This window comes from Diaphorina citri, unplaced genomic scaffold (assembly GCF_000475195.1).
Source record: "Diaphorina citri unplaced genomic scaffold, Diaci psyllid genome assembly version 1.1 scaffold786, whole genome shotgun sequence".
Lineage (NCBI taxonomy): Eukaryota > Metazoa > Arthropoda > Insecta > Hemiptera > Psyllidae > Diaphorina > Diaphorina citri.
Genome location: NW_007378219.1, coordinates 3,321 through 31,291, shown reverse-complemented (window position 1 = coordinate 31,291; position 27,971 = coordinate 3,321). Strand labels below are relative to the sequence as shown.

At 34.6% G+C, this 27,971-nt stretch overlaps 4 protein-coding genes and 2 long non-coding RNA genes across 8 annotated transcripts; 3 read left to right on the top strand and 3 right to left on the bottom strand.

The window, feature by feature from the left end:
- Positions 1 to 87: 87 nt before the first annotated feature.
- Positions 88 to 1,222, bottom strand: LOC103512060 (protein arginine N-methyltransferase 3-like). The gene is made up of 3 exons (XM_026825651.1): positions 852 to 1,222; positions 434 to 570; positions 88 to 371 (listed from the first exon to the last, which is right to left on the bottom strand). The coding sequence occupies exons 1-2, from the start codon at positions 1,165 to 1,167 to the stop codon at positions 461 to 463; spliced, it is 426 nt and encodes a 141-aa protein (XP_026681452.1). The 5' UTR covers positions 1,168 to 1,222; the 3' UTR covers positions 88 to 371; positions 434 to 460.
- A 5,679-nt stretch (positions 1,223 to 6,901) lies between these two features.
- Positions 6,902 to 12,638, top strand: LOC103512058 (ATP-dependent RNA helicase Ddx1). Its single transcript, XM_026825655.1, has 6 exons — positions 6,902 to 7,405; positions 7,958 to 8,529; positions 9,073 to 9,263; positions 9,750 to 10,062; positions 11,522 to 11,786; positions 12,310 to 12,638. Exons 1-6 carry the CDS (start codon positions 7,033 to 7,035, stop codon positions 12,576 to 12,578), a joined length of 1,983 nt encoding a protein of 660 aa, XP_026681456.1. The 5' UTR covers positions 6,902 to 7,032; the 3' UTR covers positions 12,579 to 12,638.
- LOC113468601 lies at positions 10,555 to 11,095 on the bottom strand. Its single transcript, XR_003392292.1, has 2 exons — positions 10,936 to 11,095; positions 10,555 to 10,753 (listed from the first exon to the last, which is right to left on the bottom strand). It is a non-coding gene; the product is annotated as an uncharacterized LOC113468601 (long non-coding RNA).
- A 1,158-nt stretch (positions 12,639 to 13,796) lies between the features above and the next one.
- Positions 13,797 to 16,723, bottom strand: LOC103512057. Of its 3 annotated transcripts, none has more exons than XM_026825649.1 (6): positions 16,539 to 16,723; positions 15,994 to 16,328; positions 15,333 to 15,473; positions 14,746 to 15,109; positions 14,102 to 14,611; positions 13,797 to 13,944 (listed from the first exon to the last, which is right to left on the bottom strand). In XM_026825649.1, exons 2-5 carry the CDS (start codon positions 16,298 to 16,300, stop codon positions 14,437 to 14,439), a joined length of 987 nt encoding a protein of 328 aa, XP_026681450.1. In that variant the 5' UTR covers positions 16,301 to 16,328; positions 16,539 to 16,723; the 3' UTR covers positions 13,797 to 13,944; positions 14,102 to 14,436. The 3 variants fall into 3 exon arrangements, with proteins under 3 accessions (XP_026681450.1, XP_017300729.1, XP_008475033.2); XM_017445240.2 differs by having other exon boundaries at positions 15,333 to 15,528; positions 16,049 to 16,328; XM_008476811.3 differs by lacking the exon at positions 15,994 to 16,328 and having other exon boundaries at positions 15,333 to 15,808; positions 16,539 to 16,722.
- A 2,340-nt stretch (positions 16,724 to 19,063) lies between these two features.
- Positions 19,064 to 26,131, top strand: LOC103512056 (cathepsin B). The gene is made up of 4 exons (XM_017445243.2): positions 19,064 to 19,223; positions 21,279 to 21,426; positions 24,955 to 25,071; positions 25,547 to 26,131. The coding sequence occupies exons 1-4, from the start codon at positions 19,161 to 19,163 to the stop codon at positions 25,759 to 25,761; spliced, it is 543 nt and encodes a 180-aa protein (XP_017300732.1). The 5' UTR covers positions 19,064 to 19,160; the 3' UTR covers positions 25,762 to 26,131.
- On the top strand, positions 24,112 to 24,593 carry LOC113468600. The gene is made up of 2 exons (XR_003392291.1): positions 24,112 to 24,199; positions 24,554 to 24,593. It is a non-coding gene; the product is annotated as an uncharacterized LOC113468600 (long non-coding RNA).
- Positions 26,132 to 27,971: the final 1,840 nt, after the last annotated feature.

The window sequence follows — 27,971 nt, the reverse complement described above, 5'->3', positions numbered from 1 at the left end:
AGAAGTTAGAAATTAAAATTTGAACAATTTTGTTTCATCGCTATGGCAACTACTAGGTATTACTATTACTACTCACTTTTCACGACTTGTCCAAACTTGTCGAGTTGTAACTTAAAATCTAATGAGAAACATTGTAGACTAACCTGGTATAGGTGAACAATTCACACACTATGTATAAACAACACCACATAAGTTTCGAACAAATGGCATAGAATAAAAACAGTCCTTACAATCGTCCATCAAGATGTTACAATCATTATCATCAATATCATCACCAATCATTACTGTGGTTCACTTCACAATGCTTCCCTGGATTTGAAATACATGGTTTTACATTTGAGTAGGATTTCATCACTGTATCTAGAGAACCAGGATTTGAAATACATGGTTTTACATTTGAGTAGGATTTCATCACTGTATCTGGAGAACCATTTTACCGCGTTAGTGTTAAGGAGTACTCTCACTGTAATTGATAGACCTGAGTAGTTTCCCGGAAGGAAATGGTAATGTTGAGAGATCTCGAGTCATTGTCCATACGTTCACACGTCAAAGTTCCTTCCAGCTTTTCACCTTGAACATTTCAAACATAAGGACAATAGGAAATGAATTTCAGTATTGCGGAAAGCTAGCATTGGGCTCTATCCAATTCCAATGATGATGGTTATACATATGTACATCATTTAGGTACTAAATCTCAAGTTATTCACAATTAATTTAGAATTTAAGGTGGAATTTTGGATGATTACTAACTCACTTTGAGTGCAAGAAGTCCATGTCTTGCTTCACTGAAAAGTAAAAGTGGATTTAGGGACTTCTCGGATTGACCCCTCCTAGTTCTCATCTTGACTCACCTTTGCTCAATGTAATCGGAGTCTTGAGTAGAAATATACTCTGTTTCCAATGTGTAGGCGTACTGATAGGACTCGTTGAGAACTCTACAGGCGAAGGCAGATCGAAATACGTATCAAAATATCCAACGAGACAATTGAGTCTGGTGTCTTGTCTCGCCTCGAGACAGAAGGACGACGAGAAGTTAACACAGGAGCTGGTAGTGGTGCGAGAGTTGAGGTCAATACTGGTTAGTGTAGATGATGACGTTACGATGGTGTCAGGGGGGAGGGTGAGGATCTGGACATCGGAATAGATAAGTCTGGTCATGACAGACATGTCTACAGTGTGCACGTTATCCCAGAATGTGACCAGGTCTTTGTACACGTCTGAAAACACAGTCAAATAATCAATTATTTGTGGCAAATTCACGACTCACATGACTATTTACTTTTCATTTCCGCGTATTGCCGCTCCATGTATTTATTATTCAGTATCTAATTTTATTTTCATTTTATTCGTGGAAAAAATGACGAGACCTATTTAATATAATATGATTTGAATTTTTCATATTTTACGAAGCTCGACTGCATTTTGTACTGTGACTTTTTTTGTCATGATTACATGGAGTTGACGTTATCAAGATAAAATATTAGAAGAAGGAAGTGCGAGTAGATTTACTTGGTCAAAAGGTGAGTGTTACATATTTAGACGTCAGAATATTGTTTTCTTCTTTTCATACTTCGTATCCTCTTAGGATAAGGTGAGTATTATGTTTTCGGTCCGATTTTTCATTGAGGGTATAATATTTATTTTACACACTCCAAAGGAATTTTGGACAACAAATAAAAGCTATCTAAAACGGCAAGTTACCACACACAGTATTGCTTCTCAAATGATGAACCATCAGTAATATCCACATGGCCGAGAGGTGTAGACTGTAGAACGCTTAGTTTTTGGTCCGGTGCCTTGGACAGGACATTTTTCAAGCAAACAAAAATAATTTGTCTAAATTAAGACCTTATCCTTCTTGAAATGATAATGAATTTTTAAACAATAGATATACCTACTATGTTAGCCCTTCAAGAGGAAAAATATGTATTAAAACAATCAACTCAATACCTATATAAAACATCTCATCTAACAACAAGCCCATTGGCAGTGTTCCCATAGCTGCTGCAGAGTTCCCACGCTGAATCACAAGAGATATTCTCTGTGTGAGAAATGCAGTGGCTCTTTGATCTCCTGACCTCTCAATGAGTCGCCTTCCGATATCCTTGGTAAATACACTCAGACCTACTTAGTCTTAGTGCTCTATACCTACTTAGATTCACTCATGAAAGTTTATACCTACCCCCATTATATTTTGTACCTACCCCCAGAATAATAATAATAATAATAATAATAATAATAATAATAATAATAATAATAATAATAATAATAATAATAATAATAATAATAATAATAATAATAATAATAATAATAATAATAATAATAATAATAATAATAATAATAATAATAATAATAATAATAATAATAATAATAATAATAATAATAATAATAATAATAATAATAATAATAATAATAATAATAATAATAATAATAATAATAATAATAATAATAATAATAATAATAATAATAATAATAATAATAATAATAATAATAATAATAATAATAATAATAATAATAATAATAATAATAATAATAATAATAATAATAATAATAATAATAATAATAATAATAATAATAATAATAATAATAATAATAATAATAATAATAATAATAATAATAATAATAATAATAATAATAATAATAATAATAATAATAATAATAATAATAATAATAATAATAATAATAATAATAATAATAATAATAATAATAATAATAATAATAATAATAATAATAATAATAATAATAATAATAATAATAATAATAATAATAATAATAATAATAATAATAATAATAATAATAATAATAATAATAATAATAATAATAATAATAATAATAATAATAATAATAATAATAATAATAATAATAATAATAATAATAATAATAATAATAATAATAATAATAATAATAATAATAATAATAATAATAATAATAATAATAATAATAATAATAATAATAATAATAATAATAATAATAATAATAATAATAATAATAATAATAATAATAATAATAATAATAATAATAATAATAATAATAATAATAATAATAATAATAATAATAATAATAATAATAATAATAATAATAATAATAATAATAATAATAATAATAATAATAATAATAATAATAATAATAATAATAATAATAATAATAATAATAATAATAATAATAATAATAATAATAATAATAATAATAATAATAATAATAATAATAATAATAATAATAATAATAATAATAATAATAATAATAATAATAATAATAATAATAATAATAATAATAATAATAATAATAATAATAATAATAATAATAATAATAATAATAATAATAATAATAATAATAATAATAATAATAATAATAATAATAATAATAATAATAATAATAATAATAATAATAATAATAATAATAATAATAATAATAATAATAATAATAATAATAATAATAATAATAATAATAATAATAATAATAATAATAATAATAATAATAATAATAATAATAATAATAATAATAATAATAATAATAATAATAATAATAATAATAATAATAATAATAATAATAATAATAATAATAATAATAATAATAATAAAATAAATAATAATAAAAAAAAACATCGTGAGGCACGCGAATGTCAAGAAATGAAAACGAGGCAAGAGTTGTAATGTAAAACGTCTACGATTGCTTCACTCCTTACACTATCCCTTAATGACCTCTGTATTTGTTTCCAGGTAACAATACACCTGAAACATACTCAGAAGCTGTGAAACTACTCAAGGGCGAGTATTGTGTTCGTGCTATTGATAAACAAAACATGGACCGGGCTCTCATCTTCTGTAGAACTAAATTAGACTGTGACAATCTGGAGCGATATCTGAATTCCATTGATAGAAGGTAAGACTTTATGTGAGGATCAGTCTTGATCTACGGTCGGGGTAAACTAACAAGTCCAAGCTAACCAGACTGGCTAAGTGAATAATTTAAAATTGCAACATGAGTTCTAATAGACTCATAAAAGTCTAATGAAGCATTTTTCTTCCACACTCTCCTTGTCAACTTGATACTTAGATTACTTAGTGTTGAATATTTTATGGTCTCACCTTCTGAGTAAGAAGTTTGACTTGACTTAACAGTGAAGCATAATGTTCCTGACTCATGGTGATTCTGCCGTGTTCTACATTAACATGATGAACTCCATTCAGTGGGGGACAATCTTCCACTGATTCTTCAATATCATCATAATCTGAAATACACAGAATAGTGTTCAATTATTGCCATTTTTAGAAACAAGTGTACTAGAGGTTTTCCCCACATCTAGTAGAAGGTCAACTTACGATCTCCTCCCCCTTTGAAAACCTTTCAAGTCTAATTGAAAATTAAAAATAGATAGAATGATAAGAGACTTGAGAACTTACCATACATCAACCAGGGATCATTAGGTATCTGAGGTTTCATAAACTCATCTGATGACCAAGGTAGTTTAGTATTATCACCCTTACTAGATGTAATACACTGCAAAATGTCTTCTGGAGATACATTGTGTTTACGAATGTAATTGATTAGTTTTATAAACAAATAGCAGTCCATTTTGTGAACCAGTTTTAGTTCCAGAAAATCTGAAATGAAATCAAAAAGGACAATATTGAATTGATACAGTTAGGTCTCCTTGGACATATTTCCCTCTTCCCTTTCCATTCCTTACCCTGGTTTTACTCAGCATTTTCAATTTAATATTTTTTTTTTTTTTTTTGAGGAAAGTCCCCACTACACCTCTAGATCCAAGTTTCATTGTAAGCCTTTCACATGGCAAGTCTGGAAATTATTTTTCCGCCCCTGGATCTGTCATTTCTCTGGGATTACCCATTACTAAGTTCCGATATTACCTATATATTTCTCTTTATTCAGACTAATATACTATTTTACCTAGATTATGATGGTGTTTCAAATGGAGAATAGCTTTTTCTAATGAACCCAAAGAGTTCGTGCAGTTTTTGGATTGAAATAAACATGGAATTGGTTCATTCATGGCAAAATCTTCATCAATTTCATCCCAATCTTCTCCATCATCATCATTATCATCCGAGTCAGCATGCATGTCCATGCTATCCAGTCTGAAACAAATACATAAGTATAGATTTTACACTCAACAAAAATTGGAATGAACAATAAAAAATAGCCAAGTTAATTACAAATGTGGTAACTATACAGAAGCCACAACAGTAGAAAAGAAAGCTCTTTTTTGTATTTAACCTAACCCTATAATAACACTAATCACTGCTCTAATTGTGAAAACCCCCTTTTTGCGTTTAACCTAACCTTATAATAACACTGGTCACTGCTCATTTGTACCAGTTCCTTTGGTAGCAATCTTTCACTGACGTGACTTCTGCACAAGTACCACAAATGTATTTCCTTTGTATATATTTGATAGAGGGAACTGTAACAATGAGGTTTTATTGTCCCAAGATCATACTGAGGAGGAAGACAAAATAGGAGAAAGCCAAGTAAGAATAAACTTTGCCTGACTGGTAATTGAACCCACACACTAGTGCTTCCAAGGAAGGGATGCTACCCTCCAAGATAACTAGACTGGCCCACAAATGTAAGGCAGGGAAATTTAGACTCATCTAATATATAAAAATGAATTTGTTTGTGTGTGTGTTTGTTCAAACTTTATGCCTGACCAAACCACTCATCCGATTGCTATGAAACTTTGTGAACTTATTGCTTGCACTCCCATGAAGGTTATAGGCTATTTTCTGGTTCGTTTTTGTTAAGCTACGTTGAGCAAGACCACTAAATGGATGAGTGACATGAACAGCCATGCCTTAAGGATTTACTAGCAGAAATCTGGAGTGAAGTGACAGATTTCGGCTAGTTAGCTATAAAGTACCTAACTAAAGCCCAGAGCACCTTATAGAATGAGACTGATTTCCCAGGAGTACTTACCTGGATGCAACACACTGTTTTATCTCTTCTACAGACATGCTCTGTATGTAATCACTTGGTCTGCCTATGAATGATTGTTCAGGATTATCCCTACTGACAGCAGGACCTTGCAAGAAATATTACTGGCACCACACTACACACTAGGGTACAGATTCCTCTGGGTAGATGAAGATACTCCTTATCAAAGGGAGTTCCTTTTATATTAATTTTCTACACCACACTGGAGAGCTGGAGACAAGGGATGCCACAGGAAATGGCAGAATCCTTGCTTTAAATCCTAGAATTCCTGGATTCTTTACAGGACACAGCACAGGACTGATAAGGACGGAGGGGAGGGGAAGGAATAATAATATTTTAAGGTTATGTTTACATTGAAAATATTGGCCGGGCCAAGTTTACCACTTGATCTGTGGCCGTACCGTACGGGCCCGGCTAACGATTTCAACATGAATTTTTTCACGGATGTTAACATCCGTGAAAAAATTCTTGGTTTGGTATACAATTTTTGCTGAAGAATTTTGCAGACAAAATGCATTTCGAACGTTTTAAAAGTAGAATTTAAATGAAAAATGTCGACTCTTGAAATTTTCTAGGTAGGTATGTGGAATATTTTTTTTTGCAACAGCCCCAATATAAATAGGCCCGGCCAAATAGATCTGCAATCCGGCAACACCTCAGCGACTGGCGGCAACGGCAAATAAATTTTAAAAATTTTAGTTTTTAGTATTGAAAAGCTGAAAAGTGGCTTCAAATCGATAATTATAAATCTACTGCAGGCAACTATCTATTATCTATTTCAGCTAGTGGCTAGTGGCTAGTGGAATAATCCTACTGATCAAACAAGTCTAGAGCTATGGCAGCTTTTGAAGAAATGGGAGTTTTGCCTGAAATTGGCTCCGGCAACACCTCAGCGACTGGCGGCAACGGCAAATAAATTTTAAAAATTTTAGTTTTTAGTATTGAAAAGCTGAAAAGTGGCTTCAGTAAAGGTGTATTGTATAAATCGATAATCTATAAATCTTCTGCAGGCAACTATCTATTATCTATTTCAGCTTTCAGTTAGTGGAATAATCCTACTGATCAAACAAGTGTAGAGCTATGGCAGCTTTTGAAGAAATGGGAGTTTTGCCTGAAATCGGTAAAGCAGTTGAAGAAATGGACTGGTTACTACCAACTGATGTCCAGGCTGAAGCTATTCCTCTCATCCTTGGAGGTGGAGATGTACTCATGGCAGCAGAAACTGGTAGCGGTAAGACTGGAGCTTTCTGTCTGCCCATCATTCAAATTGTGTGCGAGACACTGAAGGAGATTCAGGCTGGAAAAGGTCAAGGTAAAGCCAAAGCACAGGTAATTTCACCCACCTGGATCCTTAGTGTTTGGGACAGAGATACTGCCATGGCTATTACTCCAGAAGGATTACGATGTCAGTCCAGAGAACAGAAAGAGTGGCATGGTTGCCGTGCCAATAAAGGTAACTATTTAAATCTATTACTTCTTGTATCCATATAGTAGTTCAGTGAACTTACAAAAAGGATCTTTATAAGTTCTCCATAGGCTCAAATAGGTGGAATATGTTTGTCAAAGTTTATTTGAATCAGGCAAATTGTTTGAGAGCTGTTGGCAAAAAAGGTACTTCTTCTTTGTGTGGTTCCTCTCCTATCGGAGGTTGGAAATCATACTGACTTGCCGTGCCAATAAAGGTAACTATTTAAATCTATTACTTCTTGTATCCATATAGTAGTTCAGTGAACTTACAAAAAGGATCTTTATAGGCTCAAATAGGTGGAATATGTTTGTCAAAGTTTATTTGAATCAGGCAAATTGTTTGAGAGCTGTTGGAAAAAAAGGTACTTCTTCTTTGTGTGGTTCCTCTCCTATCGGAGGTTGGAAATCATACTGACAAAAATATAAATGAGTAAAAGTGAAAACTGTTCATTGTACCTACCTACCTACCTTTTACTCATTGTATTTCGTGAATAGTTAGTCTCTCAGTGCCTACACCTTACATTTTATTTTTCAACAGGGGTGTATGGCAGAGGAAAATATTACTATGAAGCTACTGTCACAGATGAAGGTCTATGCCGTGTGGGTTGGTCTACTAGTCAAGCTGTAAGAGATCTGGGTACCGATAGATTTGGTTTTGGATTTGGTGGAACAGGAAAGAAATCCAACAACAAACAGTTTGACAATTATGGTGAAGCATTTGGAATGCATGATGTGATTGGATGTCTTCTGGATCTTGATAACATGACAGTAGCCTTCACCAAGAATGGACAACACCTAGGGCTTGCTTTCAACATCAGTCAGCAGTTAAAGAACTCTGCATTTTATCCAGCAGTTGTGTTGAAAAATGCTGAAATGTCTTTCAACTTTGGAGCAACACCGTTTAAACATGAACCACCCAAAGATTATATTGCTGTGTGTAATGCTCCCAAACAAAATGTAAAACATTCAGAATCTGCTGATGTGAGTGCAGGTCCTGTGAAACTAGTCAATAATGCACCTCAAGCTATTATTATAGAACCCTCCAGGGAGCTTGCAGAACAAACTTTCAATCAGATTATAAAGTTCAAGAAATTCATCACTGATCCCAAGGTAATGTTTAGTTTAAAATTTATATTTAAAGCTAAATTTTGGTCCTACATGTGAAAATAAAGCTTGAATAGGAAACTTCAGGCTTTTATGTAGGATGTCTAAAGTCTGCAACCTTAGAAATAGATATACCTACTATGTTAGCCCTTCAAGAGGAAAAATATGTATTAAAACAATCAACTCAATACCTATATAAAACATCTCATCTAATGACAAGCCCATTGGCAGTGTTCCCATAGCTGCTGCAGAGTTCCCACACTGAATCACAAGAGATATTCTCTGTGTGAGAAATGCAGCGGCTCTTTGATCTCCTGACCTCTCAATGAGTCGCCTTCCGATATCCTTGGTAAATACACTCAGACCTACTTAGTCTTAGTGATCTATACCTACTTAGATTCACTCATGAAAGTTTATACCTACCCCCATTATATTTTGTACCTACCCCCATTTGTCTGATAAGACTACCCTCAGGTACAAGACAAATCTAATGAGACAAAGTTCATCTGAAAGAATAAAGAGTAAATCTCAAATTTTGTTACATTTCAGATCCGAGAACTTCTCATCATTGGAGGTGTAAATGTAAAAGATCAGATGTCTGTATTATCCAGTGGTGTTGATATTGTTGTTGGAACACCTGGTAGGATGGAGGATCTCATCTCGGGAGGACACTTGTCATTGACACACTGTAGATTCTTTGTCCTGGATGAAGCTGATGGCTTATTGAAACAGGGATATGGGTAAGTGTTCTACATTAGATCCTACACAGAGGTACTCATTCCGCAAATGCAAATGTGGCACTTCTGCTTTAATCTTTTTTACAACGCTTTTTTTGTAGAGTATAGATAGATAGCTACCTACCTAGTTATGTATCTTTTTTTTTTTTTTTTCGTAATTTTACAGAGTTCTTCTTTGAAAAATATTATTTTGTATTTTGCTGATCCACTAGGTCCTAATTATCATTTCTTTGTCCTGGATGAAGCTGATGGCTTATTGAAACAGGGATATGGGTAAGTGTTCTACATTAGATCCTACACAGAGGTACTCATTCAGCAAATGCAAATGTGGCACTTCTGCTTTAATCTTTTTTACAACACTTTTTTTGTAGAGTATAGATAGATAGCTACCTACCTAGTTATGTATCTTTTTTTTTCGTAATTTTACAGAGTTCTTCTTTGAAAAATATTATTTTGTATTTTGCTGATCCATTATTCTTCTCGTTCCAGTAATTTGATTGATCGCATGCATAAGCAAATCCCAAAGATCACGAGTGATGGGAAGCGTCTGCAAATGATTGTGTGTTCTGCCACGCTGCATGATTTCGACGTGAAGAAGATGGCTGAGCGTCTCATGTATTTCCCGACCTGGGTAGATCTCAAGGGCGAGGATGCAGTGCCAGAGACTGTGCATCATGTGGTGGTTAAGATAGATCCTCAGCAAGATGAGACCTGGGGGAGACTACGATCTCACATTCAAACAGATGGCGTGCATGCCCGGGACAACGCAAGACCGGGTAAGTCATGTCATTTTTTTTTCCAAGTACTTTATTTTTAACAATATTGAACAAGAATAATATAAACAATAGGAAAAGGTCAAAAAGATAATATTTAAAATGTTCATTAATTTTAAGAATATTTACAAAATAATGTCTTTTAAAGTTGAATTACAGATGCCTCTGGTCGCGGGTTCGTCTCCCGCGCGGGGCGAACTTTATCTTTTAAAGTTCGTTCTCAAAACGGCTGGATTTCTCCTATACAACTCCAGGATTGATGTCTAATGAATTTTGTAAAATATGAAAATAATTTTAAGAAAGTCTGAAATTCTCTTTGTAATAAAAAATACCTACCTACTTTTAAAATGTAAAAAAAAGAAAAAAAAATCCGTTTTATTTCACTTTTTATGAAAGTAAAGTTTTAATTTGACAACTGAAGAATACATTTATTTACCATCAAAAAGTGTATGGATTAAACAAAAACTTAAAAGTAATAACAGAACAACGAGAGAATGAATATCTAAAATACCTGCATTAGGTGTGGCGTGAGAAAATAATATTTTTATGAAATAATAGATAGTTATTCCATAAATATCTGAAGCGTTTATAAATAATGAAATACATAGTTCTATACGAGATAATAGAAAGATCTGAGTTAAAATATAGGTAAGAAAGATTTACAATACATATAAAATCATAAACTTAAAAATTACATGTGAAGATTTATGTTAATTATACCTTTGAAATAATAGATAGTTATTCCATAAATATCTGAAGCGTTTATAAATAATGAAATACATAGTTCTATACGAGATAATAGAAAGATCTGAATTGGATTTAAAATATAGGTAAGAAAGATTTACAATACATATAAAATCATAAACATAAAAATTACATGTGAAGATTTATGTTAATTATACCTTCAACTCAAGAAAACAAACATACCCAAGGTATAAGTGAAACAAAATTGGTTGAAAAATCAGGAAGCCAAGGGAATAATAAAATCAATAATACAATGTTAATGAAACATAAAATTCGAGTTAAAATGAACAAACAAAATTAGGTAATATACAACTGAAGAAAGCTCGTGAATTTCAGCTGAGGCATGACAGTCATTATTTTTTTATATATATACATATAGAGGGAACTTATCTGCTAAAGTCTCATCGTCCCGACAGCAAGGGAGAAAGAAGACAGGATAGGAGAAAGCCAGCCGTTCCGAGAACGAACTTTATCTGTTTAGGATGAAAATTATAAAATTTGCCCCGAGGTGGAATCGAATCCGCGAACTAGCGCTTACAAGGTAAATCAGAAATTGAACCTAGAACCCTTGAATGAGATCATTTTTTAGAGCATAAGTACCATTTTTTAAAAGCTATGTATTATCTCATGTCCCTTAGGTATTATTATAAAATTTGCCCCGAGGTGGAATCGAATCCGCGAACTAGCGCTTACAAGGTAAATCAGAAATTGAACCTAGAACCCTTGAATGAAATCATTTTTTAGAGCACAAGTAACATTTTTAAAAAGCTATGTATTATCTCATGTCCCTTAGGTATCGACATATCGGGTCTTCCATTCATCATCAACATGACTCTCCCTGATGACAAGGCTAACTATGTACATCGCATAGGTCGTGTAGGTAGAGCAGAGAGAATGGGTCTGGCTATATCCTTAGTATCCACAGTACCGGAGAAAGTATGGTACCATGGTGAATGGTGTGCCACGCGAGGCCGCAACTGCAGTAATACACAACTCACTGATGTTAAAGGTAACTCACAAGTACCCATTTTTCTCCTGTCGGGTACCATGGTGAATGGTGTGCCACGCGAGGCCGCAACTGCAGTAATACACAACTCACTGATGTTAAAGGTAACTCACAAGTACCCATGTTTCTCCTGTCAGTCATACTTAATTCGTAAGGAATGAGTTTTCAGGGGTTTATTCCAGGTGGGGTCAAAGTATCTAGTTTTCATTCTGTACTTTTCGGACCGCGTTGGAACTGCATCATAATATCTACAGTTCACTAAACTACTCAAATCACTGATTGGTTTTTCTAAGGTTCACTAAGGCTGGGGTCTACTATAATGAACGTGCTCAAAGAAAGTGCTCAAACAGTCTGTACTATGATTGGTTTTTCTAAGGTTCACTAAGGCTGGGGTCTACTATAATGAACGTGCTCAAAGAAAGTGCTCAAACAGTCTGTACTAAAAAACAAAATGTACTGTAACTAAGATTGTAAACCCAGGGGTGACCTAATCATTACGTACTACATGTTATTATTTTGTCTCCAGGTTGTTGCATTTGGTTTGACGAGAAGCGAATGTTGGGAGAAATAGAGGAACATCTAAACGTAACCATCCAGCAGGTGGATGATAAACTAGAAATCCCTGCTGATGAGTTTGATGGCAAAGTAGTGTATGGACAGAAGAGAGTCAACATGGGGAGTTCCTACGAGAATCACGTCACTCAGATGGAACCTAGTGTCAACAAGTTATCTAAACTGGAGAGTAAAGCTCAGCTCATCTATCTGAAACATCATCAGGCAAAACAAAGAGCTTAATGATATACATCATTTCTTGAACAACTTCTGACCAACAACACTTCCTACTTTGTCCAAACAATGAATCACGTCACTCAGATGGAACCTAGTGTCAACAAGTTATCTAAACTGGAGAGTAAAGCTCAGCTCATCTATCTGAAACATCATCAGACAAAACAAAGAGCTTAATGATATACATCATTTCTTGAACAACTTCTGACCAACAACACTTCCTACTTTGTCCAAACAACTTACAAATGGTGCCTAAGTACGTGTTTTTATTTATTTTCTGACGAAAGATTTTATTATTATTATTTTCTGACGAAAGATTGAAAAGTACAAAGTAGAAGTGAGACGTTCTTCATAGAATTGACATGTGTTTGTGTTTTTGTATTTCAACTGTCAATATTATTTTCCACTCCTTGTCTTCTCACGCATACAACTCCAGGATTGATGTCTAATGAATTTTGTAAAATATGAAAATAATTTTAAGAAAGTCTGAAATTCTCTTTGTAATAAAAAATCCGTTTTATTTCACTTTTTATGAAAGTAAAGTTTTAATTTGCAACTGAAGAATACATTTATTTACCATCAAAAAGTGTATGGATTAAACAAAAACTTAAAAGTAATAACAGAACAACGAGAGAATGAATATCTAAAATACCTGCATTAGGTGTGGCGTGAGAAAATAATATTTTTATGAAATAATAGATAGTTATTCCATAAATATCTGAAGCGTTTATAAATAATGAAATACATAGTTCTATACGAGATAATAGAAAGATCTGACTATACGACGAGATAATAGAAAGATCGAATTGGAGTTAAAATATAGGTAAGAAAAGATTTACAATAATCATATGAAAATTCATAACACTTAAAAATTAACATGTTAAGATTTATGTTAATTATACTTAACTCAAGAAAACAAACATACCCCCAAGGTATCCCAAGTGAAACAAAATTGGTTGAAAAATCAGGAAGCCAAAGGGAATAATAAAAATCAAATTATTACAATTGTTAATGAAACATAAAATTCCGAGTTAAAATGAACCCAAACTAAAATTAGGTATATATTAGCATACTGAAGAAAGCTAAAAATAAATTGAGATTGTGTGTAGATATGCAAAATAAATCATTAACAAGGACGATACAAAGCTACTCATATTTAGCGGGGGGGGGAGGATAGGTATATGTGATAAAAAAAATCTATGTGCTACGTAATATAGAGAGCATAAAATGGGAAGAATAAAATTTCGAGTTTAGTAAATTCATATAATTTAGGTCTTGTCAAATCTGGTTTGGTTTGCCAAGTGTTGCTCTCGAACATTTCGTTTAATTTAAACAAATGTTGAGAACTTGAGCAATGAGTCAATTCATCTACTACCTAGTATTGTATGATATCCACTATAGGTAATAAAGGTAATAAATATTCACACATTAGACTGGTTATCTTGTTTAATATTAAATGAGATTTTTTTGTGCAGTATGTAGTATGTATTTCATCAAATCTTTTTCTATTTTTGGCACTTTGCTCTCTGCACCTAGTATTGTATGATATCCACTATAGGTAATAAATATTCACACATTAGACTGGTTATCTTGTTTAATATTAAATGAGATTTTTTTTGTGCAGTATGTAGTATGTATTTCATCAAATCTTTTTCTATTTTTGGCACTTTGCTCTCTGAGTAATTTCGTTTTTGTAAGTCACAGTCAATCACTAAAAGTCTGTCATTCCATATGTCCAATACATTTTTACCAAGTTAACAATCTTACAAACATATTATTTGAGTTCATGTTATGTGGTTTGGTTGATTTGGATTTGATGTCACTACTTTAGGATTTGCACTGTGGTGTTAGTAGTGACATGCCAAGTTCAGAAATGCCCCCCCACTGCTCCTTGCTCTTCATATAGAGTAGGGGGTATATTCTGATAGCATGCTCCTGATGGAGGCACAGCTACATTAATATTGAGATTCCTTATCATGTCGGGTGCTACTTGATCATACTGGTGAAATCCAATGCCTTGGTTTGGAGGAGGAGGTGATACACAGCTACATTAATATTGAGATTCCTTATCATGTCGGGTGCTACTTGATCATACTGGTGAAATCCAATGCCTTGGTTTGGAGGAGGAGGAGGAGGAGGAGGTGATACAAAGGAAGAGTTTACAGGAGGTGATGTGAAGGAAGAGTTTACAGGAGGTGATGTGAAGGAAGAGTTAGGAGAGTATGGTGGTGGAGATTCATAACCAGACACATTCAATAGAGCATCACTTGGAAATGGTAACCGGTTATAGGCTGCTATTTTATCTTTGGTCTCAAGAACAGAAACTCTTGTTAGGTCCAAATTGCGTGATGTCTGATCAGAAGATGAATACACGGTTGGGTCTGGCAGATGATGGGCAGCTTTGTAGAATGACTGGAAGATGATGTTGCATTTGTTGGATAGGTGAAGAAAACTCTCAGCATATTGTTTTAGTCCATCTCGGATACGTTTTGATTTGGTAAGTTGACACTGTTTGGTTTTTTCTTTCAAGTCAATATTCACTGTCAATCAAAGAAATGTGGATAAAATATTAGTATTTGATAAGCAAATTTCCCATTATAACTTTAAAAGTGGTACACTTAATAGTTGAACAAAGTAGGTATAGCATTTAATAGGTACTCAAGTACTTACTGACTTAGGTAATTAATACAAGTAGATTTCTGACTATGTTATCTTTCCAATACATACTAAAGAAAAGAGTAGACTACTATGCCAGATACTTACAACTGGTGATAAGCTCTTTAGTTTCAGCAAGATGAACTTGGCATTGCTTCTTCTCAGTGATGGTAACTTTGGGTTTGGCAATAATTTTGTTCATCTTGATTTCCTCCTTTTTCAATGAATGAAGCTTGTTGGTAAGTTTATCTACTTCAAGTTCTTCTTTTCTTATACATGTGAATTGACATTTAACTTTCTTCAAATTATCAACAAATTCTTGTTGGACATCAATCCATTGGATTGAAAGGTCTTCTAAATATTTACAAGTCTGTGCTAATATTTCATTGTGTTCTTTTTGAGAGAGTTGGTATAAATCTTTGATGGTTTCTTCTTGAGCTTTGCAAAACATTTTGGCAGTGTCTCTAACTTGTTTGAAACCATCTATTAACAAATTCAGCTCAGTATGGCCTGTGCTTATTGACTTTAAGCGTATTGAACTTCTTCTTAATGCCATAATGTCATTAATATCTTTGTGTCACTTCCTGAAATCAGAATGTTGATAGAGGGAACTGTAATGTCAAGGTCTTAACTTCCTAAAATAGAGAAAGGATAGAAGAAAGCAGTAAAGCACAGTCATTTGAGAATAAACCTTTCTGCTCAGTAGAGTATCTCCGAGTAGAAATTGACAGAGCTAATAACTTCCCAAAGATAAGAGGAGTCAGTTTATCTACTTCAAGTTCTTCTTTTCTTATACATGTGAATTGACATTTAACTTTCTTCAAATTATCAACAAATTCTTGTTGGACATTAATCCATTGGATTGAAAGGTCTTCTAAATATTTACAAGTCTGTGCTAATATTTCATTCTGTTCTTTTTGAGAGAGTTGGTATAAATCTTTGATGGTTTCTTCTTGAGCTTTGCAAAACATTTTGGCAGTGTCTCTAACTTGTTTGAAACCATCTATTAACAAATTCAGCTCAGTATGGCCTGTGCTTATTGACTTTAAGCGTATTGAACTTCTTCTTAATGCCATAATGTCGTTAATATCTTTGTGTCACTTCCTGAAATCAGAATGTTGATAGAGGGAACTGTAATGTCAAGGTTTTAACTTCCTAAAATAGAGAAAGGATAGAACAAAGCAGTAAAGCACAGTCATTTGAGAATAAACCTTTCTGCTCAGTAGAGTATCTCCGAGTAGAAATTGACTTAGAGCTAATATCTTCCCAAAGATAAGAGGAGTCTGATAATAGTGATAATGAATGTAATCTTACCCTCTTGTTTCCTGATCCTTGAACCTGTCCTGTATCAAGTATGAAATGATTGGGATTTGCAACCTTTCAGTTACTTAATAAATAGAATAGATACCTAAATACCTAAACCTATTAAATTAAATATTATTAAATTATTTAATTATAATTACATTACGTTTACGTAAAAGTTAAAAATAAAAATGTTAAAATTATTTTATTACCTAATTAAAATTTTCATTTTAACATCAACAACGGCAATTACGGCAATGGTACGATTTGCAACCTTTCAGTTACTTAATAAATAGAATAGATACCTAAATACCTAAACCTATTAAATTAAATATTATTTAATTATAATTACATTACGTTTACGTAAATGTTAAAAATAAAAATGTTAAAATTATTTTATTAATTAAAATTTTCATTTTAACATCAACATCAACAACGGCAATGGTATAACTTGGCCCGGCCTATTTCACTCGGCCGGCAACAGGGTGTAGAATACGTGATTTTTTGTAAAATCATGAATGGTGAATGGTAGAAACCGTGATGATCAATGATCTTGTTCACGCACTTGTCGCACTTATCACTTATATCAGTCAAAAAAATCACGTAGGTATTATTTTTTTATAATTTATTTTTTTTTTATCAATTGGACAGGACACAGGATAGTCTACACAGGTGAGTATACACATACTTATAATTAATAAACATAACTACAAAAATACGAAGCTCCAAATTTGTGTTTCAAGAATGCGAATGGACGATAAAAATTAAATACTTAGACAATATTTGTGGCTGAGTAGGTTTCACACTAGGCTTGCATTTCATAGGTCCCTGGTTCAAATTCCAGTTATGTCTGAACATGTTCAGCTAAACTTGGAGTGTGGATGGACTCAGCCTTGATAACACTTGAGTAGCTATTAAAATCAAGTAGGAACCAGTGTCAGCATTACCTATCAGTCTGAAAAGATTTATGGTAAGTATTACGTAGGGTCACTGATTTAGGCAAAGTCTCAGCTTAGGCTAAAGAATCTGAGTGAGGACTACAGTTCACAGAACCACTAGTTAGAGTGGAACAAACAAGGAAACAGACAAAATGCAAAATTATTTAGCTGAAAGCTTGTTCAGTAAATTGAGCTATGTTCTGCAGTTATCAAATTCAAAGGAGAACTTTTTTTCCATCACATTTGACCCTTGACTAATTTCTACATAACCCACTGATAAGCGAAGCCTTATCAACAGAACAACAACCAACTTGAAAATTCTCCTCATTATAAGTAGGCAAGCTCTCAAGTTTTCGTACTTATCTAATAGGCACAGTTAGGTTTATGTTTCTTTCAGCATAGTTATTACGTTTCTGTTCCTTGTGATTTGATACAGAGTAAGTTGTAATATAAGTAGGAAGGTATCTAGTTTGTAATTTGTAAGGTATAATAGGTAAGTGGTGATTCCTTTTTTGTTCAATATGTAGTTATTCAGAGTGTTGAATTAATAACCATTGAACTTTGCTATAGACAAGACTAGGTACAAGTTATACTTGAACTCTACACCCACATCTGTTAGATGCTACTAGTATAGGTAATAGGTATGAAGGGTGTGGTTATGTGTAGAACAAAGAAAGTCCCTCAATAAATTTACTGTAAGTAAACAGCACTGATATGTACACCCAACAGATTAGGTATCACAGAGTTCATAGTTCATAGCTAATGCTAATGATTCAAGGGAAGAGAGAAAAATTAAAATAGGTACTTAGACAATATTTGTGGCTGAGTAGGTTTCACACTAGGCTTGCATTTCATAGGTCCCTGGTTTGACTTCCAGTTACCTATGTCTGAACATGTTCAGCTAAACTTGGAGTGTGGATGTACTCAGCCTTGATAACACTTGAGTAGCTATTAAAATCAAGTAGCAACCAGTGTCAGCATCAGTCTGAAAAGATTTATGGTAAAGTAAAGGAGGTACTTAGTAATATTACTTGACAGGTTTATAGGTATTCTAAAAAAAAAAAAACAAAAAAACAAAACAAAAAAACAAACAAACTGTGTCACCCCTTTTCTATAGATGTAGGATATAGGTACCTACATAAGACATGTAGATACTTTGACTTTTATTTCTGTTTTGATACACATGTGTATTATGTAGGGTCACTGATTTAGGCAAAGTCTCAGCTTAGGCTAAAGAATCTGAGTGAGGACTACAGTTCACAGAACCACTAGTTATAGTGGAACAAACAAGGAAACAGACAAAATGCAAAATTATTTAGCTGAAAGCTTGTTCAGTAAATTGAGCTATGTTGTGCAGTTATCAAATTCAAAAGAGAACTTTTTTTCCATCACATTTGACCCTTGACTAATTTCTACATAACCCACTGATAAGCAAAGCCTTATCAACAGAACAACAACCAACTTGAAAATTCTCCTCATTATAAGTAGGCAAGCTCTCAAGTTTTCGTACTTATCTAATAGGCACTCACAGTTAGGTCTATGTTCCTTTCAGCATAGTTATTACGTTTCTGTTCCTTGTGATTTGATACAGAGTAAGTTGTAATATAAGTAGGAAGGTATCTCGTTTGTAATTTCGGATGATCTCGTGTCTTGTTGTAGACTATGTGGATTTGGCTGCAATGGTGGATTCCCTGGTATGGCGTGGAGGTATTGGGTGAAGAGTGGTATCGTGTCTGGCGGAGCTTATGGATCCAAACAGGTAAACCATTGTCCCATGCTTTGACATTTTACAAATTCTCTGGTGTTTTTCATGAGTTAGGCGCAATGCACGCGTTTCACGAAACCCGTACATAAGGTTAACACAGAGAAATGCACACTGGTGAAACCAAGTTTCATTGACATATCAAATACGTTTCACTAGTGTGCATTGCACCTTAAGAAATTGTATAGCAGGCAGTTGAGATAGAACACTTTTGTAATAAATGGTCTGAAATGCAAAATTACTTCAAGTGGAAATTCTTATAAATATTTGAGGTATGTTGATATATACGAGTAAATGTCTCTCTTCATTCCACATTGAAACCTTGTGGTTTTCAGGCAGAGAAGAACAGCTTATCCAACATACCTCGCGCTCACTTGAAGTCCTGGATGGGAGTTCACCCGGATTACAACCTCCCTGCTAACCGTCTCCCCGAGTTGATTGGATACTCAGAGGTGGATGAGGATTTGCCTGCTAACTTTGATTCCCGTACCAAGTGGCCCAACTGTCCTACTATCCGAGAAATACGAGACCAAGGCTCATGTGGATCTTGCTGGGTGAGATTTTAACACTGCGATCTCGATCTCCTACTGTGCTGTGTCGGTCTCAGGGTGTTTCATAATTGAATATTTATGTCTCGAGCCAAAGGAAGCGACGAAAAACAGGAATAACAGGATGAGTTTGAAGATAAAACTGAGTACTGAGAGGAAACTTTTCTCTTAACGGCGTGTGGTGTAGTGATTAGAGAGGCAAAATTCGGATCTGGAGGTTGATGGTTTGTTGTTACATTATTAATTAACATTCAAGCTTAAAAACGTAGTGATTAGAGAGGCAAAATTCGGATCTGGAGGTTGATGGTTTGTTGTTACATTATTAATTAACATTCAAGCTTAAAAACTGATATACATACCTACTCGTAAAATTCCTTACGAATATTTCATTTAAATTTTATGATCCAGACTAGTTAGAGTTGAAGGTAGTGCACCTGCCTTGTAAGCGCTAGGTCGCGGGTTTAATTCCCACCCGGAGCGAACTTTATCCAATACAAATAAGGTCTTAACGGCGAAAGAAAAATGATAAAAAAAAGGAAGGAAGAAAGGAACCGTAAAAGTGTCACTCTACTCTTGGTTTGTATTCGTTACCTACGTGCTCTCTGGTGTTCGTTAGTTGCCGAACGGATTTCGAAAATAGAACTCGCGAAAAAAAAGTACCTATAACAAAAGCGGGATATAATAACGAAACGTTCGTTAAAAAAAAAAATAAAAGCCAAGGTAAGTGGATAAAAAACAAGCTCACGATACCATTCTTCACCCAATACCTCCACGCCATACCAGGGAATCCACCATTGCAGCCAAATCCACATAGTCTACAACAAGACACGAGATCATCCGATGACAGACGAACGTGTTTCTTGCCTCCCGACGCTATACAGACACGATCTGACATGGCCTCCACAGCACCGAATGCCTGTCAACACAAATATAATAATGAATAGACAGAATTGGAGAAAGTCAGTCGTTCCGAGATTCTTATTTGTATTGGATAAAGTTCGCTCCGGGTGGGAATCAAACCCGCGACCTAGCGCTTACAAGGCAGGTGCACTACCTTCAACTCTAACTAGTCTGGATCATAAAATTTAAATGAAATATTCGTAAGGAATTTTACGAGAAGGTATGTACCTATATCAGTTTTTAAGCTTGAATGTTAATTAATAATGTAACAACAAACCATCAACCTCCAGATCCGAATTTTGCCTCTCTAATCACTACACCACACTGAGGTTGGACTCATAGTCACTAATCAGTTGGTAATAAGATAAAATATATGTTAAAATCTCACCCAGCAAGATCCACATGAGCCTTGGTCTCGTATTTCTCGGATAGTAGGACAAATAGGTCAAGGTAATTAATTTATCGTTTGGCATTTTATTTTTAAGTACAATAGTTAACCTGACCTACTGTACATTGTTACAAATAAAATGTAATTTATTATCTTGGCTTCCGTGGCTCATTTTCCAAGTGTTAACTGAACTACTTTATTGTGTGTTTTCTACAGGGTTGTCGTCCATACGAGATAGCTCCATGTGAACATCATGTCAATGGTACACGTCCGTCCTGTGATGCTAGTAAGGGACATACACCTAAATGTGTGAGAGAATGTCAGGAGAATTACGATGTGCCCTACAAGAAGGATCTGAACTTTGGTGAGTATCGGATGTACATGACACATAAGTCATGCTTTGTTTTCTTTTTCCAAGGGACAACACCACTGTATAAGTACTGAGGTTTTTGTGTTTAGTTAGTGACGGGCAGGTTTTACCCAGAAGCTACATGCCTACTCCCATGATCCTCACCCAACCTGAGTGGGGCCGGGAAAACACAGCAGCACAGGATTGCCCCGATGGTCACCCATTCGGTTACTAATCACACGCAACGTTGCTTAACTTCAGTGATCCATTAGGAAGTGATGTATTTGACGCAATGTCGCCACTAGTTAGCTATTAAATTTGTGGGAGAGGTTAGTAGTACATACATACGACCGGGCGGACGGGACGTTTTTCTTCGTACACAAAAAGCTCAGTTTAAGGCTTGGGTGTGGGGGCAAACACCCCTAAATGATGGGTAAAGCTTTTACAAATCTACGTGACGGACTTAATTGTATGCTAATGCTAGGTAAACGTAATTTAATTTTTTTTTATCAATTGGACAGGACACAGGATAGTCTACACAGGTGAGTATACACATACTTATAATAATTAATAAACATAACTTTGTCTACTAACCAGGTTAGAAGAGAGACTTGCTTGGCCATTCAATGACTACCGTTGCTTACCACTCCAATGCAAAACTGTAGAAACAATATCCTATCTCACCTCGTCCGAGCTCATCTCAGCCCTGTTCATAAACACAGCCTCAGGATCAGATGTTTTGTAGCTAGTAGGCTTCTATCCGCTTATCTCGTGCTGCAGATTAGTTTAGAGAAGTATTGCCAGAGCCTCCACTCACACCCAGACCATCTGACAGATCCATTTCTGTGAGACTGTGGTGTCTGAGACAGTCTTGGTGTGAGTGGTTGGCATAACTGTTGAGGGTTAATTTACTATCAGAAAGGGATTTGGATTAATGAATGATATGCAGATTAAACATCCACACAGAATCCTAGTATCAAAGAGTTCCAGTAAGAGTGAGGAGGTATTGAACACACAAGAACTGGGATGCTAGTCCACTAGCAAACCAATTTACTAGGTGAGATAAGGGGTGGTGTATACTAGAGGAAAAGTTCAAGGAGTGAGATAGAAAAGAGGTCCCTTGAATATTCAGTTTGTGGCAGTCTTGGTGTGAGTGGTTGGCATAACTGTTGAGGGTTAATTTACTATCAGAAAGGGATTTGGATTAATGAATGATATGCAGATTAAGCATCCACACAGAATCCTAGTATCAAAGAGTTCCAGTATGAGTGAGGAGGTATTGAACACACAAGAACTGGGATGCTAGTCCACTAGCATACCAATTTACTAGGTGAGATAAGGGGTGGTGTATACTAGAGGAAAAGTTCAAGGAGTGAGATAGAAAAGAGGTCCCTTAAATATTCAGTTTGTGCTTATGTATTGGGCTATACCTAATAGGCTAGGATTCTAGGGCTAATTTATTGTTTGTACAGTTTATTATGGAAGTGTTAACCTACCCCAAAAGCTTGTGTAGGCTACCACTTCAATGCTAAACTGTATAAATAATAAGCAAGTCCTAGAATCCTATTCTATCATAACTCAGTACATAACTACAAGCTCACTATCAAATCTTCTACAAACTTAGACAAGGAGTCTGACGTATAAATAATAAGCAAGTCCTAGAATCCTATTCTATCATAACTCAGTACATAACTACAAGCTCACTATCAAATCTTCTACAAACTTAGAGAAGGAGTCCGTACGGGCAAATACCAATCCATATTCATTTGAGAATTTTACAGTTTGCTCTCAACAAAAGATTTGACATAATATCTTGGAAGAATATTCTTAAAAAATGTTGCAAAACCACACCATTATATGTCTATTCCATTATTATTCCCTTACTCTTTAAGGTTCAAACTCTAAATTTGATGATGGTGCCTGTTGTTATATTCATTTGAGAATTTTACAGTTTGCTCTCAACAAAAGATTTGACATAATATCTTGGAAGAATATTCTTAAAAAATGTTGCAAAACCATTGAACACCATTATATGTCTATTCCCTTACTCTTTGAGGTTCAAACTCTAAATTTGATGATGGTGCCTGTTGTTAATCAGAGTGTTGAATTAATAACCATTGAACTTTGCTATAGACAAGACTAGGTACAAGTTATACTTGAACTCTACACCCACATCTGTTAGATGCTACTAGTATAGGCATTGAACTTTGCTATAGACAAGACTAGGTACAAGTTATACTTGAACTCTACACCCACATCTGTTAGATGCTACTAGTATAGGTAATAGGTATGAAGGGTGTGGTTATGTGTAGAACAAAGAAAGTCCCTCAATAAATTTACTGTAAGTAAACAGCATTGATATGTACACCCAACAGATTAGGTATCACAGAGTTCATAGTTCATAGCTAATGCTAATGAATCTTAATGATTCAAGGGAAGAGAGAAAAATTAAAATAGGTACTTAGACAATATTTGTGGCTGAGTAGGTTTCACACTAGGCTTGCATTTCATAGGTCCCTGGTTTGACTTCCAGTTACCTATGTCTGAACATGTTCAGCTAAACTTGGAGTGTGGATGTACTCAGCCTTGATAACACTTGAGTAGCTATTAAAATCAAGTAGCAACCAGTGTCAGCATCAGTCTGAAAAGATTTATGGTAAAGTAAAGGAGGTACTTAGTAATATTACTTGACAGGTTTATAGGTATTCTAAAAAAAAGGAGATATACGAGCATGGTCCGGTAGAGGGCGCCTTCACTGTGTTTGATGATCTCATTCTCTACAAATCCGGTAGGTAGCGCTTTACCTATAATTATGAGCTTCAAACACATGACTTTTTTTCAAGATTTTTGTTAAAATAAAACAACTGCTATGTCCCTCATCAAATGGACGATAAGAGACAATACTTCTCAGTACAACTGCTATGTCCCTCATCAAATGGACGATAAGAGACAATACTTCTCAGTTAGGTCCTGGGCTGCTGGGTCAACTCGAGAACATCAGAAAATAATTTCAATCGAAATATGTAGGAGTGCAAATTTTTGTCGATGCGATGGTGGGATTCGAACCCGGGACCTTTCACATGGCAAGCAAGCGCGTTACCACTGTGCTAACCGTGTTTTGGTTTAATTGTTTGTTGTTCAGGTGTATATAAGCACGTCGCAGGCAAAGCACTGGGTGGACATGCTATTCGAATCACCCAGAAGCTACATGCCTACTCCCATGATCCTCACCCAACCTGAGTGGGGCCGGGAAAACACAGCAGCACAGGATTGCCCCGATGGTCACCCATTCGGTTACTAATCACACGCAACGTTGCTTAACTTCAGTGATCCATTAGGAAGTGGTGTATTCAACGCAATATTGCCACTAGTTAGCTATTAAATTTGTGGGAGAGGTTAGTAGTACAAGCAGATGTACGTTTTTCTTCACAAAAGTCCACATTGAGGCTTAGGTGTCGGGGCTAAGGTTTTACAAATCTACGTGACATTGTTTTAATTGTATGCTAATGCTTGGTAAATGAATTGATTCTTGTGTTTATCCAGGTGCTAAATCCTATTCAGTTTCCTCCAATGAGAAGAGTATTATGAAGGAGATATACGAGCATGGTCCGGTAGAGGGCGCCTTCACCGTGTTTGATGATCTCATTCTCTACAAATCCGGTAGGTAGCGCTTTACATATAATTATGAGCTTCAAACACATGACTTTTTTCAAGATTTTTTGTACCTGGCAATGAAACAACTGCCATGTCCCTCATCAAATGGACGATAAGAGACAATACTTCTCAGTTAGGTGCCGAGGGCGCCTTCACCGTGTTTGATGATCTCATTCTCTACAAATCCGGTAGGTAGCGCTTTACATATAATTATGAGCTTCAAACACATGACCTTTTTTCAAGATTTTTGTTAAAACAACTGCTATGTCCCTCATCAAATGGACGATAAGAGACAATACTTCTCAGTTAGGTCCTGGGCTGCTGGGTCAACTCGAGAACATCAAAAAATAATTTCAATCGAAATAGGAGTGCAAATTTTTGTCGATGCGATGGTGGGATTCGAACCCGGGACCTTTCACATGGCAAGCAAGCGCGTTACCACTGTGCTAACCGTGTTTTGGTTTAATTGTTTGTTGTTCAGGTGTATACAAGCACGTCGCAGGCAAGGCACTGGGTGGACATGCTATTCGAATTCTGGGCTGGGGAGAAGATGAAAAATCCAAGGAGAAGTATTGGCTCATTGCAAACTCTTGGAATACAGACTGGGGTGATAATGGTCTGTTCAAAATCCTACGTGGTAAGGATGAGTGTGGTATTGAGAGCTCCATCACAGCTGGAGTACCCAAGTTAGATTAACTATTTATATCAGTGACTAACTACTGGAGTAATCAAGATAATATAAATAATAATGATATGAGTCACTACTGACTAGTTTTTTACCCTGTGCTTCACCACGGAAACAATAATATGTACGGAAATCGAACCTGGTACCACATAATGCCATCTCGTGGCTAAGGTCTGATGTTGTTTTTTTTTTTTTCTCTCTTTTTTCTTCTTCAATTAAGGGGGACTGCATTAGGGCCTGCCTACTTAGGCAAGTTTTTTTTTTTCTTTCTTTTGATGAGAGTACTAGGGCAGCAAATTATCTATTTAGTATTTAATTATTCTTCCACATTAGTCAAAACACCAAATGTTTCATATGTATCCTTTTCTAATTCTAATACCTAAATTCCTTACAATGGAAATTTACGTTTTTAAATTAAAATGAAAGCAATAATACATTGTGATTAAGAGCTTAATAAATCTCTAGAGTGATAGAATTATTACAGTTTATTTATTAAAAGCCGACATGTTTCGGAGGCACTCCCTCCATCATCAGGGCTACAGGAAACACTAAACACTAACACTAAACGAGGTACACTGAACACAGAAGACTAGAGGAGATCACAGAAAGAGGGTGTGAAGGGTGTGGTTATGTGTAGAACAAAGAAAGTCCCTCAATAAATTTACTGTAAGTAAACAGCACTGATATGTACACCCAACAGATTAGGTATCACAGAGTTCATAGTTCATAGCTAATGCTAATGATTCAAGGGAAGAGAGAAAAATTAAACTAGAGTGATAGATTTTCGATTTTATTCATATACATTTATTTATAGGTAGATGAACATGATATGTGTATTCCTTATGTTTCTTATAAAATATTAAGTATTATAAAAATACCTACGACTAAAATTCAATAAATGTGTATTATGTATCTTTCAAATATTTTCACCACAGACTCTTGTTTTCATTTATCTCGTTTTATTATCATTTCTCACTCCCGGGCCTGACAATGCCCGAAGTAGGGAAAAGATTTTTTTATAGGATATTCTAAGGGAAAAAAAAGTATATAACTGCGGGAATCGAACCCGGTGTCTGTAATTTGGAGCATCCACCCGTGTCAACAAATTGACCCCATTGGAAAAATCGCAGGGGCCTCCGGAAAAAATACCCATACCTACGTCACTGGGTGAATGATTAGTTGAGTTCCATTCTTATGGTCGCCTGGTATTTATATTTGATTATGCAATGTGCAACATATAAAACACAAAACATTCGAACAAATGACTTCACTTCACTGGTGATTATGAACTTTCGTCTCTCTCTCTCACTCCTTTCTCTATAATCCGTTCTCAGGAAAGGTCTTGTCTATAAATTTAATAATGTTCACCCTCCATAATCTTATTCCTGTACGAATAAATCCCTCTGATCCCCATAAACACATTACATGGTATCCTTCTCCTTATAAATCTAGCGATATCCAGGACCTTATTCCTTAGCCCTTACTAATAAATAATAAATCAGCTAGGAATAGAATATGAACAGGAGATACTAGGGTGGGACTGTAAGTTGGAAGGAGGGGTAGGAATATGGAGGGGGAGAGGATAATACAGGGGGGGGTAACAGAGGATAATTATATGTATATAATTTTAATTCATACAATGTGTTTCTTGAAACGGGAGACAAATACAGTAGTGTTCAAAGAAAAACTTTTGGAGAGAAAAGGATTTGCTTGTCAGGCAAGATTCGATCGAAATTTGCATAGACTAGAGTCGACAAAAATTTGCACTCGTACGTAGGTAGGTACATATTTTTATTGCTTTGAGAGTAGTTAGGTATAAAGGAAGAGAGAAATTTTGTAGAGTTCAAACTTGAAACTTGCTTATTTATGCACCACCCTGTAGAATGGAATATGCACCTAGTGTTTCTTTACCAGAACCTCTGCTATTATTATTACCTTCAGAACCCCCGTGGTTATTTAGAAAAAATTCAAACTCTTACGAAAATAATAAAACCAAAATCTCCAAGATTCGATCGAAATTTGCATAGACTAGAGTCGACAAAAATTTGCACTCGTACGTAGGTAGGTACATATTTTTATTGCTTTGAGAGTAGTTAGGTATAAAGGAAGAGAGAAATTTTGTAGAGTTCAAACTTGAAACTTGCTTTTTTATGCACCACCCTGTATAATGGAATATGCACCTAGTGTTTCTTTACCAGAACCTCTGCTATTATTATTACCT

What these genes read in the sequence shown, in the direction of transcription:
- LOC103512057 (XM_026825649.1), bottom strand. Translation starts at nt 16,300, where the DNA reads ATGGCATTAAGAAGAAGTTCAATACGCTTAAAGTCAATAAGCACAGGC. An exon ending in AAAAGAAGAACTTGAAGTAG is followed by an intron (nt 15,474 to 15,993) that starts ATAAACTGACTC and finishes AACTTGAAGTAG; the next exon opens with ATAAACTTACCAACAAGCTT. An exon ending in CCTCCTGTAAACTCTTCCTT is followed by an intron (nt 14,612 to 14,745) that starts CACATCACCTCC and finishes TTAATGTAGCTG; the next exon opens with TGTATCACCTCCTCCTCCAA.
- LOC103512058 (XM_026825655.1), top strand. Translation starts at nt 7,033, where the DNA reads ATGGCAGCTTTTGAAGAAATGGGAGTTTTGCCTGAAATCGGTAAAGCA. An exon ending in TGGTTGCCGTGCCAATAAAG is followed by an intron (nt 7,406 to 7,957) that starts GTAACTATTTAA and finishes ATTTTTCAACAG; the next exon opens with GGGTGTATGGCAGAGGAAAA. An exon ending in AATTCATCACTGATCCCAAG is followed by an intron (nt 8,530 to 9,072) that starts GTAATGTTTAGT and finishes GTTACATTTCAG; the next exon opens with ATCCGAGAACTTCTCATCAT.
- LOC103512060 (XM_026825651.1), bottom strand. Translation starts at nt 1,167, where the DNA reads ATGTCTGTCATGACCAGACTTATCTATTCCGATGTCCAGATCCTCACC. An exon ending in TCCGATTACATTGAGCAAAG is followed by an intron (nt 571 to 851) that starts GTGAGTCAAGAT and finishes GAAATGTTCAAG; the next exon opens with GTGAAAAGCTGGAAGGAACT.
- LOC103512056 (XM_017445243.2), top strand. Translation starts at nt 19,161, where the DNA reads ATGGCGTGGAGGTATTGGGTGAAGAGTGGTATCGTGTCTGGCGGAGCT. An exon ending in GAGCTTATGGATCCAAACAG is followed by an intron (nt 19,224 to 21,278) that starts GTAAACCATTGT and finishes TGTTTTCTACAG; the next exon opens with GGTTGTCGTCCATACGAGAT. An exon ending in CAAGAAGGATCTGAACTTTG is followed by an intron (nt 21,427 to 24,954) that starts GTGAGTATCGGA and finishes GTGTTTATCCAG; the next exon opens with GTGCTAAATCCTATTCAGTT.